Here is a 10,780-nt window from a genome sequence, read left to right on the forward strand (position 1 = left end):
TAGAAGGGGAAGACCAGCCGTGAGCGAGTCACTTCCTCACCATGACCATTTCTCAATTTCCTCTTGAACCAAGTTTTGTTCATTGAGTGGTTATTTGTTGGTAGGAAAGGCCCCTCACTGTTCTGGAAATACTTTAAACCCAGCTTTATTATTTCTGTTCTCAACATGTCAGGCAGAATTGCTTTTCCAGTATCATTGTCGAACTTCAGAAGTACAATGTCATCTGTTCAATCACTTCTGGTGTGACAGTTCGAGGCACTTTGACACCATCCTGTTCACTAGGTTCAGTGTTGTCAGGTTCAATCTAGTCAGATAAAATCTCGTCAATAAGCTCAACATCACCACCACCATCGTCTTCCCCTCCTGTCATGTCCACGTTCTCTCTGGCAGCCTCACTCTTAATCTCGTTATACTCGGATTTATCTGATTTGACTTTCTCCTCGGCTTGTGACGCATTTGTACTTGATCCACCTTCGGATTCAAACAAACTTGTAGCTGGTGCAGGCGACTCCATGGAACGTGTGGAATAACTTGTTCCGGGCTTTTCAAAGAAGTGCATGAACAACTTGCTTAACTTCTTGGCTTCCTCTGCCTCCAACTTTCATCTCTTCTGTCCTTCAGCTCCACTTTCCTTCTTCTTCATGAAGGAACGTTTCATGGTCTTCTTACACAATGCTCTGAAATAAGGAAATTGCACTTTTAATAAGAACATTAAATTACATAGATTTTGCACAAAATTCTGGACTACCTCCCTAGTTTGAGCAGGAGAACGGTCTTACTGTCAGTTGGCACTGAGCGGTAGTACTATGAGGTATGTGGTCATATTGCTCCCAGCACTGTATTTTTACCTAATAATTTATATAAGTGGTTTAACAATCCAGCCATCCTATTGCTTCTTACCCATGATAATCAAAGACAGATCATACATCTGAAGAAAATTCTTTTTTCACTATTCGAGGATGGCTTGTCTGACTTTAATAGAAGCTGCTCAGTGGCGCCCCCATTCAAGTGGCGCCCAGGGTACGTGCCATACCTTAGGTATGCTACTGTAAGAGATACATTTGAGCTTTCATAACTAGCTAGCATCTTTTGTGTGGGTTACACCTCTTAATTGTGCTGGAAACTTAAGATACCAATATTAATGAATGATTTAAATATATAACCTGTAATATTACCAATATACATCACTAATTGTAACATAGAGACATTCCTGAGGCTTGGATTAGTGATGATGTCATATTTGTTTTTGATATATTATCATCGTTCTAAAAACTAGTTCTTTTTAATGAACTGAAACAAGTTAAAATTTGTAGAAGGATGTTTATAATTATATAATTTATGCTAAATATTTATTCAATGTATATTCAGTAAGAGATTCACCAGAAAGAGCACTTTATAATGTTGGTATATGACTACTTAAGTTTATGCATCTATTTCTAGATGTGATGTAAATCCTCACTGAAATAATCTAAGTTTCTCAGAAAACAAAAGGTGTTTTTCAACCTTATGATTATTATGACCATTAATTATAGTAATAATGGAATGACCTGAAACTATAAGTACAACCTCAAGTTGACTAATAAAGAAAGTAATTATATTACATACCTTATTTCACCAGATCCCCCAATAGCATAGCAGTATGGCTGCGGACTTACAACTCTAGAAAAAGGTTTCGATACCTGTGGTGGGCAGAGCACAGATAGCCCATCATGTAGCTTTGTGCTTAACTACAAACAAACAAAATCATTTCACCGAGGACAATATTGAAAATATAGTCTGTGACTTAGAGATCTGATGAATTATTTGATTCACTGTGCCCTCTGCTATGGACTGCTGTTTTGCCCATTTAACATAGTTTTGGTTAGCAAACCAAAGAAATAAGCCATAAATATAACAAATAATCTAGCTCTTTTCCAAAAACTTCAGATGTGAGGGAAGATCAGAGTGGGTTTCTTCCCCAAACAAAGCCTGCAAAATCCTTAAGTGTCTCAGTTAAATTCCTGGCAAACCTGTAATAGTACAATGTTTCAAGTTCCTACCTGTATGTTGATATAAGCAGTACTAAATTTCCGGCTTTAATTTACATAATTTCTACTTTTAATATAAATATGCTAAATTAGCAGGAGATACTGCATTACTCTGTAAGTCCAGTTAATGCATTAAATGAAATAGCATGTAATCCACGAAATATGATACTTGTAGAATTCCAGTATGTAGCCAGATGCTTAATCATACATTCATTATTTTATCAAATATAGCCTGTAACATTATTGTTATAGGATTTTATATTTTTTTTAGCAAAGCTCATATTTTTTAAATTGCATATCAAATAGTTTCACTTTCAATCTAGTCAGTTTGATGAACATTCAAGTTTTAATTTCAATCAAAGACATAAATCACACACTATAAACACTTAGGTACTTTCTGTACTCATATCAATTTCTACTCGATCCAATTAATACTATGGCTTCAGTCAGTGAATAAAATTTAACAGTCTGATAGATTAAACATAGCATAAAAGAAAAACTAAATCTTATTTAATAAATAATAAACATCTTTTCTCAGATATGAAAAAACTTGTGTATTAACATTAAAACATGAACTAAACTGCCAGAATCTGTGTTTCACTTTTTCACTAACTAATCTAAGACCACATAGATAAGATGTTACAAGGCAATGCCATTGAACATTCTCTTATCCAATGCAGTGATACTGGAACAATTTCTGTAGTGGGGGTGCTGAAAACCATTGGCCAAAATCAAAAGCTTTGTACATAATAGGAACCATGTCAAGCCAGGGGGTGCTATTGCTTTCTCAGCACCCCTAGTTCCCATATCTTTGATCCCCTGGGTTTCTTCACTTTATCATTGTTTCCCAGAAATATTCATCTAAAAATAAATTTGGTGTATTGATTATAGGAATTTAAACAAATTTACAGTGAAAGATAGAATTTACCTCTACTGATGATCTCTTGGGTGTGTCAGAATGTATCAGTAACTTAGATTATCTTCAAGTTATTGGCAGGTATCTATTGTCTTTCATTGAAAGGCCAGAACATACTGTATACTTCATAATATGATTTATTTCAATTTTCTCATTATATGTGTTATGTTATCTAATCTGAGTAAGTTTATGATGAAAGTTGAGCTTCAGTAGTAGTCATTTGTGATGATAGGCACTGGTATTAGCACATTGTGAATAACTACAAAACAGGTTGGCTTACCTCTGAAATATGAAAAAAAACTTTCCTTGTTGGGTCTCTTTTTCGATGTCAAAAAACAAGATTGAAGTTCTGAATGTCCTTGACACAATGCAGAGCATGAATCAACTTACTCATAGTTCTCCAACCATCTATATGACCTATTGAACTTGAATCAGGAGGATGTATATTAAATCCACTTTCCCACTAAGATCTGAATTTTCTTGTTGATAGTGAAGCTGTTAACATTTATATTGTGAATTGAGAAATCAATGTTAATTTGGATGCAAATACTTTCAACAATATTGTAATTTCTACAAAATCCCTAGAAGTATATACTCTCACAGTCTTCCTTTATCAGCTAAGTGATTCCGTAGCTGCATTATCAGCCCAAATTGTTCAACATTTTCATACTGTTAATACCAAATTGTCTCTTATGGTATCCTTGTCTAATTTCACGATAATGTGGGAATTCAATTTGCAGAACATCCACCGTTTTCTCATGTTTTTGCTCAAGCCAAACCCCAATGGTACAGCAGTATGTCTGTGGACTTAAAATGCTAGAAACCAGTTTTCAATACCTGTGGTGGGCAGAGTGCAGATAGCCAATTTTGTAGCATTGTGCTTAATTACAAACAATGTTGCTCAAGTCTACTTGCTTTAAATGTATGCAGAGTGGGATTTGTCGGTTGCCTTAACCCTGAATAATCTTCTGCTGGTCATTTTTCTCTCAGATTTGTTCTATTTTATATTTTATACTTCTTTTATTTACAACTTAGAATTTGAATATCATTATAGATAATTTATTCTGGATGACTCCTACATCTGACTTTTGGGAGATCATCTTAGGTCATTTATTTATGTATGAGAAACATTAGCTTAAATCCTTAGTTTTGACAAATCCTTCAGTTTTTTTCTGTTTTTTCCTTTTTTCTTCCAATCCTATTTAGTTACAGCTTCTGTATCAGGAAGTCTCAGATCTCATTCTGAAAGGAGCAGTAAAAATTTTGATCATGCTTCATCAGGTTTTTGCTTTCGTCTATTTATAGTTCAAAAAAAATGTGAGATTGGAGACCTGTCACAGACTTTTCTGAACTCAATCTTTACTTGGTTAATTCATCATTGTGAATGTTTTTCATTTTTCTCATTGAGGAGGAAAGAGTATCAGTTAATTGCCCTTCTTTTTGTCATGGCCTCAACTCCATATTTTATCTGTTGAGTAGTCAAAGTATTTGCTCGACCTCTCCAGTACTTTAACATCGAATTTCACTTTTACAAGGATGAAGGACTTATTCTATCTCTTTTTTTCTATTAAGTCTCTGACACACTCATTTGACCACCCATCTGGCTATATCTATTGAGTGGATCATCCACAACTCTAAATCCCTTTTAGTACTAACACAGTTTTTGATACTTACATCTAAGATTGTGAATCAACACATTTCAAGGAACATTTTAGCCATATCTTATGGTGTTGAAAGCCTTGGAATCTCTTCTGTCTTCCACACCTGTTTGTAAAGACATCTTTTCTGCTTTGGGGACAGTTTACTCACTTCTAGAAGTCATTCCTTTGGGATGCACTTACATGCATCACATTCAATGTGACCTTGCTTCTCATTCGTGTCTGAATTCAGAACAAATATCATAACAACAGGATACCCTTTTTTTCCTCTTCCTTTTGACCTTTATGTTGGGGTATCAACATTGCTCTGGTTTTTGAAATATTTTAAAAAGCAACTTCTCACATGAATGTTAAGAAGTTTGGGCTATTCAGTGTTTGAGTTTCTTCTCTTTCTTCAACACCATTGTATGATAGTTCACACAGACAACTCTACCATGGAATGGTAACTTATATCAACAATCAAAGAACTAGTTTTTCTAGCAGCCTTTGTTTTTTGCAATTTTTCTCTACTGTTTTGGCTTCATTTTCAGTAGATTCCCTTTTGAAACTTAAGTTCCTGGTGTGATGAACATTATGTTAAACTCTTTCCCAAGGTTATTGCCTTCTTCACACACACACACAGTGAACTCTTCACCCTTTGATTTTTAGTGGATAGCCAAATGTCTGGTCATTCAGTAATCAGTGCTTTTACTACATTGACCAACCATCTTCTTCCTTTCTTCTGGTCTCCAGCTTCATATTCCAAATTCTCTGCCAGTGAATGCCCTAAGTCAGTCTTGGGAGAACCTCTCTATCACACATATCCTCTGCTCTTTTTTTTTCTCTCTCCAATCCTGGCCAAGATCAGTTACTCGTAGTTCTAAGTTGCTCAGTTTCGACCTTCTCAGCCATGGTTTTCCCTATTCATATCAAGTTTCTCAACATGGGTGGCAAGAAAAGGTAACCACTGTTGTTTTTTTACCTTACTAAGAAAAGATTGTTCAGAATTTACAATTAATTATGCTCTTTGGATGTTGCTTCAGTTACCTTAAAAAATTATCTTGTGCAGCATCCTGATATTATATACTGGGATGATCTTAAAAGTGAATTTTGTGTTAAATCTCACCAAAATTCGTCATTTTGTGATGTCAGTAGTGTTATAGTCACAATACCCTTTAGAGTTCAAATGTGGAGAAATTTAAATATATTCTTAAAATCTTATTTACATCATTTTGTCTCTGGTTGCAATTTTTTAAGCCAGATGGAATCTCCAGCCAGTAAGTTACTCTTTTTTACATTATTAATTAACATTTAGGTCTACAGTTCTATTGTGCATGAAAACTCACTGTAAAACAAAATATAATATTAGACTCTATATCTGAATAAATTCATCCAGTAGAGACTCTCACGTGCTACTTATACCTTTAGGCAAAATTTAACTCTCTTGAAGTCTGGTGACTAATAATTCCTTGGTATTTACCTTTTCAACCTCAAGACAATTGAGGTAAGTGATGTCTCATACTTCCAACTATGATGGAGAACATCTTGCTGCTTTATGTTTACCTTTCTTAACCTATTTGGTGTTCCAATTGCATTGTCCTCGAGTTGTAGAGCTCATCCTCGGGTTTACCTGGATCATTTGTACTCTCCCTAAGTGCCTACTGACTTGGCAAATCTTGCCAGATGTAAATGTTTGGGCCCTTATCTTTAAGAGCATGTCTAGTCATTAACAATAACTCATTTACTCCTTTAAGAATCTTTCATAACAGGTACAGGACAGCACATTGTGATCTGACCCTGATTACCTGTTGTGCTACTTGTAATAGTTCCACAAGTAAGTAAATACCACCTGACTTTTCCTTTGTATACATGTTTAAAAGTCAGTGAGGGTCAGGAGGTACTCTGCTGAGAATATGCACTTTCTGAGTATCCTCATTTGGTCCACTCTCTTATGATACTGGTCTGCTTTACTTATTTTCCAATGATCCAGTCCATTGAATCAACTCTGGTTCTGGATTCCTTTCATCTCTATGACATTTTGATTTTTTTATGATCTAGATTGTCACTTTTCTTCCTAAGAACCTAACGTTTTGATGATTCACTCGTTCTTCTAACTCTCTCTTTTTCCTTTCTCCATCTCAGTGTAGGTATTCTGGCTTTTCATACTTCAAAGGTAAGTCTGCTCATTTTCAGTTTTAAGTTTTTAGAATTAAAATAAATTTTAAACAGCTACCTACCATGAAAATACATTCCCACCCAACTTCTTACAACTGAGAGAAAGATGTGGTTTCCATTACAAATGCAACTATGAAATCTTGATTATTGTGGAGAAGCAGAGCTTGTATGCATCCTTTAGATGCAACCACAATAAATCACGTGGAAAGTGAGAGAGTGGAAAACTATGAATACGTTGACATATGCTCTGTATTTTATCAAGGACATTTAGAAATTTAGTAATTTTTATTGACAGATTGAGAGGAAAGCTTTTTGTATTTCAGAAATAAGCATCTGTTTGAAATTCATTTTAATTCTCAAAATCTAAAAGTTTATTTGAATGTTGTTTTTATTTTAAACTACAAGAGCCATCTTACTGTTTTTGTCTTTCTGTTTCTTTATATAGCCTTGGTTTTAAGTGCCTCTAAATAAAATAAAGCCTTCCACTCTCATTATTTGATTAAAAAAAAGTATTTGTATTCTTATTTTAACTTTGTTAGGCTTTAGGTAGTAAACTGATATAAAACTTACAATGTGAAATTTTTTCACAATGTATTCGTTGCCTTAGATTTGAACCTGAGACATGTAAGACAAGTACTTTACCAACTGAGCTGAAGGGCTAATCCCATAGTGCTTGCGAGTAAGGCATTTTTACCTAGTCGAACTATTACATTCTTCCTCTGTCACAAACAAAACCCATCCTCAGGCTTAACTTCAGGTATGTGGGAGGGCCAGTAGTTGGACATCAATGCAGTATTTTATTTTTTCATGCTATATACACTTCCTCATTTCAAATTTGAACATGACACCTGTCACTCAACAAGCATGTGCTCTGTCAACAGAGCTAAAAGGCTAGGCCCCTGATGCTTGTTGGTAAGGAACTTTTTTAACAACTCAAACTACTTCAACTATATAAGGTCTTACTGTATATCTCACAGGCTGTAAATTATGTGAAATGTTTATGCATTATAGGCAGTGCTTATAAATGCAAATTAAAACTTAGTTATATTATAGCTTATACTGTGTTTTCACTTTTGGGAGATTCTATACTTTTCAGTTTAAAAGAAACACTACTGTCGGCATTTTCAAGAAAATGATGAACTTTAAATTGTGGCATTATTATTATTTTCAAAACTAAACTTTGTAGTCCTTTTTATTCTAGTATGTCATTTTCAAGATACATCAATTAATTTGTTTGTCTGACTACTAAGAATCAATTTTAATGTTATTTTGAAAAAAACACAGTGCATTCAAATACATTTATCCCATTTGTATCAATGTAAAATTGTTGATTTTTTTTTTTATTCCCCTAGCAGTTGCTTTAAATGACCACTTTTATTCAGTACTGATCTTTTTTTTTTTGTATGTACTCACCTCATGACCAAAGGAAGTATGGGGATCACGAGAATTTATGCACTAAAATCAAGCACTGGATGTAATGTCTAATCTTGGGATCTCTTGGCACAGTTTGCTTGGCTCTTTAGTACTGTAAAGATGTATTTATTTATTGAATTTCATCACTTAATTTCTGTTAAATGTCCAGTTACTTACATATTAAGTAACTATTACTGATTTTCATTGTAAGTAAATCTCTCTTTTTTTATTGTTCAACTGTAATTCCTTTTTCACAGATTCTGAACGATTTACATTGTAGTTATGTATGTTTATATTTTTAATTTATTTTATATGTTCACATACACACAAGAATTACCTGTCTTGAGCCTAGCTCTTGTTAATTTGTGTAAATGGATAAGGTAATAAATAATTGTAGCAGTTTATACTTTTATAAAAATTAGTTTAAATAGTATGATTTTAAAAATATGTTTTGATAAACTACAATATACAGAACTGCTTAAAAAGCACTAGTGGTCAAAAAGGTATAAAAAATGTGGATTTCAAATTAATGAATCAACTCTTTAAAAATATTTTTCTTACTCTGATAGAAGAGCTCTTGGAGTTTCAGGCAAAGCAGGAGAAGGCTGTAGGTAATGACTTGCGCTCCTCCTTGGAAGCAGAAAAATTAAAAAACACTGAAATGATTACTCAGCTCTCTGAACAGCGTAATGAATGTTTTGAGCTTCAAATGTCTTTGTCATCAATGGAAGCAGACCTTTCTCATTTGAAAGAGGTTTCAATCCAAAATCAAAAGCGAATGGAGGACTACCTGTATGTTAGCAAGTTGTGTTTAGATAATTTTTGTAGTTTAAGAAGCTTCAAATTATACTAACCTTGGAATACCTGGTTTTTAATTTGGTTATAGTTGGTATTATTAACTTTATTTCTAATATGTAGCAGAATAGTTTTATTATAACTTTAAAAATGAAAAAATAATTATTGAAAGTTCATAGTTTTTGCATTTTGATCATATCTGTTAAATACTTTATGGAACAATTTATATATATTAAATGCGACTGCAGTTGCAAAATACAGATATATTCAGTTATAAAAACAGAAAGCAAATGTAAAAATCTATCTCAGTTGCAAAGTAATGTTAATACTAAAAGTTATTTTAAATGTTAAAATATATGTTTTATATCAAATTAAATGACTACAAAATTAAAAACAGTAAACCAAACCTTTTATTTATTTTCATTTCTGTAATAATTGTGATTACTTGTAATTGCTTTGTAATTGTTTTTAGCAATAACCTGAATAAATACAGATATGAGTTTACAGTCTTATACATTTTGTAGATATCACACAGTTTGGGTATTTAATTGAACATGTAAGAACATTTTAGTCACAAAGACATATCTTGCTTGTTAGTTTTTCAAGAAATGTTACAATGCTGATAACATTTATACTATGAGTACAAAATATTATGAACAAACAAATATAATGATGAAAGGTACAGTTTTCTATTCAAAAGCACAGGTATTAAACATTGATATTGTTTGTATCCATATGCTAGGTACCAAATAATTGAATGTTGGGTTAATTTTCAGATACTGTGATCAGTATATATTATTTACAATAGGTACTTTTCTGACTAAGTTTATAATAATCTACTTGTGTAAAAGGGAACTAAATATTTGAATGAGAGGCTTGCCATTTAATCAAAAATATCTGTTAAGCATCATGATAAAAATTTTAAGAAGCACTGCTCCCTTTTCTGCACCACAAAGAGCAATTACCTCACATGCACTGCCGTGTAAATTACATTGTGGGTTACAAGCCTTTAACAAATCTCCTACCCCTGTATGTGGGTAGTTTTTTGCTCTCTCTGGTGAATACTCCCTCCAGTGGTGGATGACCTGATTCAGGGTTTCAGACACTTTCTCCACATCCCAGTTTATCTGCCCACCTTTTGCTTTCTGTGATTCATTTGCAGTGGTTGAACATTTGGTTCTCATTCATTCCCTTGGCATTGCTACAGCCCCATAATTTTTATTGGATCTGGTGGGTTATATTATTGACACCTGTTGTTCCATTACTGTATGGACATTTGGCCTCTACTTGCCACTTCCAATGTAGCTTCTGCTGTTGTGACCTTCTTTCTCCTTCAGGAGTCTTTCAATTGAGGGTGGCTGGTTTTGTCTCTTCATTACAGTCTCAACTCCCATCTTGTATTTCATTCACCTTGGTGTCTTTCTTACTTTGTACATGGGGCAAGCTTAGTCTTTTTCTTGTTCATTTCCTGTTTAAGCCTTTTTGGTGGACTTTTTTCTCTTAATCACTCGTTCCTTGTAGATGTGCAAATGTGTGTCCCCTTCAATGGTTTTCTGGCCTGTCAGTACAGAAGAAACAGTCTTCTTTTCACTATATCCCCTACCTTATCTTGATTTGCATTTGTTTGGAACTATTCAAGGGTTAAAAGTCAGTCTCTGGACTCCATATATACACCTGGAAAAAAGTTAAGCACCCCCGTGTTTTTTCAAGTGATTCAGATTCGACGTTCTTGTGACTGATTATAAATTACCATTCAATCTAAACGTGTTTATCAAATGAAATTATGCATTATTGGGCACAAGAAAACTAAGATTATC

General features: G+C 33.7%; 1 protein-coding gene across 2 annotated transcripts in view; it reads left to right on the forward strand.

Moving 5' to 3' along the window:
• LOC106458493 (pericentrin-like) overlaps positions 1–10,780 on the forward strand; it is a 153,406-nt gene that overhangs the window by 97,914 nt on the left and 44,712 nt on the right. For both annotated transcript variants that reach the window (XM_022384726.1, XM_022384727.1), the window contains one exon: positions 8,738–8,960. In XM_022384726.1, coding sequence (XP_022240434.1) covers positions 8,738–8,960 — 223 coding nt within the window. The remainder of the gene's footprint in view (positions 1–8,737; positions 8,961–10,780) is intronic.

This window comes from Limulus polyphemus, unplaced genomic scaffold (genome assembly GCF_000517525.1).
Source record: "Limulus polyphemus unplaced genomic scaffold, Limulus_polyphemus-2.1.2 Scaffold474, whole genome shotgun sequence".
NCBI lineage: Eukaryota > Metazoa > Arthropoda > Merostomata > Xiphosura > Limulidae > Limulus > Limulus polyphemus.